The following is a 5,000-nucleotide window of genomic DNA, read 5'->3' on the forward strand; positions in this document are numbered from 1 at the left end:
TCGTTTACCGACTTTCCTACCAGTACTCTGTCTCACTGAACCTCTTGCAAGAAGTTCCTCAAACCTATGTAGTCCCCCCGTTTATAGTCTGGCTTTTCCCATTCAACTCCTGTTACCCTCTCCACTGGTAACCCTACTATGTATTCAAAGCACATAACCAAGTGGTCACTAGCTCTTAGGGGCCTCTCACATGTGATGTCCTCAATGTCTGAACTGCTCAGGGTGAACACAAGGTCCAGTCTTGCTGGTTCATCCTCCCCTCTCTCTCTGGTAATGTCCTTAACATGTTGATGCATGAAGTTTTCCAGTACCATATCCATCATCTTGGCTCTCCATGTTTCGAGACCCCCATGTGGCTCCAGGTTTGCCGACAAATGTGTGTGTGTGTGTGTGTGTGTAACAGGATACATAGATGGGGTCCACCTCTATATAATGTATTGATAACTGGAATGTTATTAATTATATGTTTATGGAAAATCACAAAGACGCAGTTAGTGTGATCCAAACCTACATTCAGACAAATGAAACACAAGAATGAGGATGAAGCGGGACTCAGAGTTGGGTCGTTGCATTTTTTCTCAATATGGATTTGGATCACATATGTATATATTTACATGATTTTTCTTGCTGATGATGATTTGTTTATGAGTTTCATTTTCGTATTTTGACAGATGGCAACTCCGACATTCTGTAATAGTAACTTTAGAGCTGATGGAACTAAACCGGAGGTGCTGAACCCTTAGTGGAATGCTTGACGATGTCCTCATCGTCGTATTGAAGTCTTCCCATCCTCAGGCTGACAGATTTCATTACCTGATGTACAAAACTCATCTTATGTGATGGACTACGACAGGAAAACTAAGCTTTTGTTCCCAATGTGCAGTTAACAAATAGAGTAGGGTAACAGGGCTCTTCGTGTACCCAATTTTGTACAAAAAACAAATCGCGTGGATTACAGGGATTTCTGTTATCTGCCTTCACCGTATACTCTCCTCCCTACGTGTCTCTGTTTGTCTGTATGTCGGTCTGTCTGTCTTCCCCTCTCATTCTGTTTGTCTCTCCTCTAACTCTGTGTCCTTCCGTCTCTCTCTCTTTCGACAGTATCAGTACCCACCCCTCGGAACATCCGGTCTACAGACCCGCCCACCCGCCTCTGGCCTCTACTCGCCCACGTACTCCAGTTGTGTTGAGGGTGACGCTGACGCTGAGGGTGACACTCTTACGCACTCCTAACGCTTAGGGTGATACTTGCGCACTCCTGACGCTGAGGGGTGACTCTGATGTACTACTGACGCTGAGTGACGCTCTGACGCACTCCTGACACTGACTGCGACACTCTCACTCCTCCAAGGGTGGCTCAGTTACTCAATCTGACGCTGAGGGTGGCACTGTTATCCTTTTTTTTTTGGCGCTGAAGGTGGCACTCTTACCCTCTTCTTACGCTGAGTGACGCTAAGAGTGAAACTTTTACCCTCCTTACGTTGAGGTCTGTCTCTAATGACCTGTGGAAGATTCTGACAGTGAAACTTACGTTAGATTGTAACTTGAGGAAACATTCTGATGGTGGAACTTGAGGGAGAGATAAACGCTAGTTGAACTAGGGTTTAGAGACATTCCCGTGTTTGTTGGGTTGCTACCATCACACGAGGAAAGCTCACACACTTTGTTTTTTCTTGCTTGTTGTAGTATTAATACATACTAATTCAACAAAATTAAGGCAAGGAACAATAGACCACAATAACTGAGAACAACGAAATGTAATATCACTGTCGATTAATTAGAAGCAATTGATAAAATTGCAAAAGGTGGCCAGAGTGGATATTTTTGAGACACCGGAACCCAGACTGAGTAGTTATGTAGCATCAGTGAACGATATATGTACTCACCTATTTGTGTTTGTGGGGATCGAATCCTTGCTCCTGGCACTGCCTCTGAAGCTTCTTCGATTGGGAGTTACTGGCTTGTGTGTGTGTTTGAAGGTTAGCATTATCAGTAAACTCATACGTGTATTGAGGTCTACTTGTGTTGCGACTGGGCCACTACGACTGGAAAACCGACTGGCGAGTTTTCCCTCTCCACTCAGGCTGAGTCTGACAGACTGGCTGCACTAACTGCCCTCCAGCCAGTCTACACTTGAAAGCCACACAATGAGCCCCAGCTGCCTCCTATTTGTTTTAATGGTGAGTGTTTTGCTTCACTTTATTTTATGGGCAGTTATTTTTTTTTATTAACCGTCATGTGTTATTGGTTTTCCCGTGTGAATGAACTCTTGTATAGTTAGTAATTAAGTTTATTCAGGCTCCTCACACAAATTTTGATTTTCACAATTGTCTTATATAGAAACATATGTGTAAATTACCTAAGATAACACAAAACAGTGAGTGAGTTATGTCAGTGGTGCCCTGTCTGTAATTATTTAGTTTATCAAAATTTTGTTGAAAGTTCCAGAGATCTGTATCATACATTACCTACAGCGGGAACCTTTTTTTCTGGTCTTCCTCTAAATTTCTGCTGTAATTTCCTTCTTCATTTCTACTGTTACTATTCTGGAATGAAGAAAAGAGAATACTGGGATTATTATAACCCTCTTCCCTGGAGAGTTAATAACGCAGGATAACCCAAGAGAGCCAGCCTGGCTTATTTCCTCTCAGGCGCTTTTTTAGCTCCTTTCCTAGATTGTAACCCGTGAGTCTAATAATTCCAAAAGTATCTAGTTACTGCTAGCTAACACTGCCATCTCTCGGGTTTGTCAGTGTTTGTATGTTACCTGATTAATTTTTCGGTACCCCATAGCCATTCCGTGAGAGGTAGTCACCCCATAGCCATTCCGTGAGAGGTAGTCACCCCATAGCCATTCCGTGAGAGGTAGTTACCCCATAGCCATCCCGTGAGAGGTAGTCACCCCATAGCCATTCCGTGAGAGGTAGTTACCCCATAGCCATCCCGTGAGAGGTAGTCACCCCATAGCCATTCCGTGAGAGGTAGTCACCCCATAGCCATTCCGTGAGAGGTAGTCACCCCATAGCCATTCCGTGAGAGGTAGTCACCCCATAGCCATTCCGTGAGAGGTAGTCACCCCATAGCCATTCCGTGAGAGGTAGTCACCCCATAGCCATTCCGTGAGAGGTAGTCACCCCATAGCCATTCCGTGAGAGGTAGTCACCCCATAGCCATTTCGTGAGAGGTAGTCACCCCATAGCCATTTCGTGAGAGGTAGTCACCCCATAGCCATTCCGTGAGAGGTAGTCACCCCATAGCCATTCCGTGAGAGGTAGTCACCCCATAGCCATTTCGTGAGAGGTAGTCACCCCATAGCCATTTCGTGAGAGGTAGTCACCCCATAGCCATTCCGTGAGAGGTAGTCACCCCATAGCCATTTCGTGAGAGGTAGTCACCCCATAGCCATTCCGTGAGAGGTAGTCACCCCATAGCCATCCCGTGAGAGGTAGTCACCCCATAGCCATCCCGTGAGAGGTAGTCACCCCATAGCCATTCCGTGAGAAGTAGTCACCCCATAGCCATCCCGTGAGAGGTAGTCACCCCATAGCCATCCCGTGAGAGGTAGTCACCCCATAGCCATTCCGTGAGAGGTAGTCACCCCATAGCCATCCCGTGAGAGGTAGTCACCCCATAGCCATCCCGTGAGAGGTAGTCACCCCATAGCCATTCCGTGAGAGGTAGTCACCCCATAGCCATCCCGTGAGAGGTAGTCACCCCATAGCCATCCCGTGAGAGGTAGTCACTCCATAACCATTCCGTGAAAGGTAGTCACCCCATAGCCTTACTGTGCGAAGTAGTCACCCCATAGAGATTCCGTGAGACGTAGTCACCCCATAGCCATCCTGAGAGAGGTAGTCACCCAATAGCTATCCTATGGGAGGTAGTCACCCCATAGCCTTCATGTGAGAGGTAGTCACCCCATAGACATCCTGTGGTAGGTAGTCACCCCATAGCCTTCCTGCGAGAGGTAGTCACCTCATAGCCATCCTGTTTGAGGTAGTCACCCTATAGCCTTCCTGTGGGAGATAGGCCCCCCATAGCCATCCTGTGGGAGTCTTTTAAGTTTAATATGTTTATTATGCACCCCATACCCATCCAGTGGGCGGTAGTCAAAAGATTACAGAGGTACATAATGGGTCCAGGGACTGGGCCTCAAAGTTTTGATAGCTGAGCAAGTTACAGAGGTAATGAATTCACAATTTACAAAGGTAATGAACTCACAATTTACAAAGGTAATGAACTCCAGGTAGGTCTAGTCACAATCATGACAAGTTACAAAGGTATTTACAGATTACAGAGGTACACAATGGGTCCAGGGACCGGGCTCCAAAGTTTTGATGGCTGAACTAGGTACAAGGTAATGAACTCACAAGTTACAAAGGTAATGAACTCACAAGTTACAAAGGTAATGAATACTGTAAGAATGGTTACTTACGTTTATACATGGCTGCAATCATGAACAAATTTTAGAGTAATGAGCAATTCACACTTCCACACCCGGTCACAACTGTAGTGAGTTATTGGTGCAAATGTTGATTGCTGAGTCTCTCTCTCACACACACACACACACACACACATACAAATTCATACACACACACACATAATCACACACACACACACACACACACACACACACACACACACACACACACACACACACACACACACACACACACACACACACACACACACACACACACACACACACACACACACACACACACACACACACACACACATACACAAACTCATGACGGAAGGGTTAGACTCAGAAGTGTCCCTGTTTGCAGATGATGTGAAGTTAATGAGGAGAATTAAATCTGATGAGGACCAGGCAGGACTTCAAAGAGACCTGGACAGACTGGACACCTGGTCCAGCAAATGGCTTCTCGAATTTAATCCTGCCAAATGCAAAGTCATGAAGATAGGGGAAGGGCACAGAAGACCACAGACAGAGTATAGGCTAGGTGGCCAAAGACTGCAAACCTCACTCAAGGAGA

At 45.9% G+C, this 5,000-nt stretch overlaps 1 protein-coding gene across 1 annotated transcript in view; it reads left to right on the forward strand.

The window, feature by feature from the left end:
• Positions 1-1,197: 1,197 nt before the first annotated feature.
• The window catches only part of LOC128684550 (insulin-like growth factor-binding protein complex acid labile subunit), a 35,842-nt gene continuing 32,039 nt past the window's right edge, over positions 1,198-5,000 (forward strand). Inside the window, exon 1 of the mRNA XM_053770804.2 lies at positions 1,198-2,180. Within this exon, the coding sequence (XP_053626779.2) occupies positions 2,148-2,180 (33 nt within the window). The 5' untranslated portion in view covers positions 1,198-2,147. The remainder of the gene's footprint in view (positions 2,181-5,000) is intronic.

This window comes from Cherax quadricarinatus, chromosome 4 (assembly GCF_038502225.1).
Source record: "Cherax quadricarinatus isolate ZL_2023a chromosome 4, ASM3850222v1, whole genome shotgun sequence".
In the NCBI taxonomy this organism is placed as follows: Eukaryota; Metazoa; Arthropoda; class Malacostraca; order Decapoda; family Parastacidae; genus Cherax; species Cherax quadricarinatus.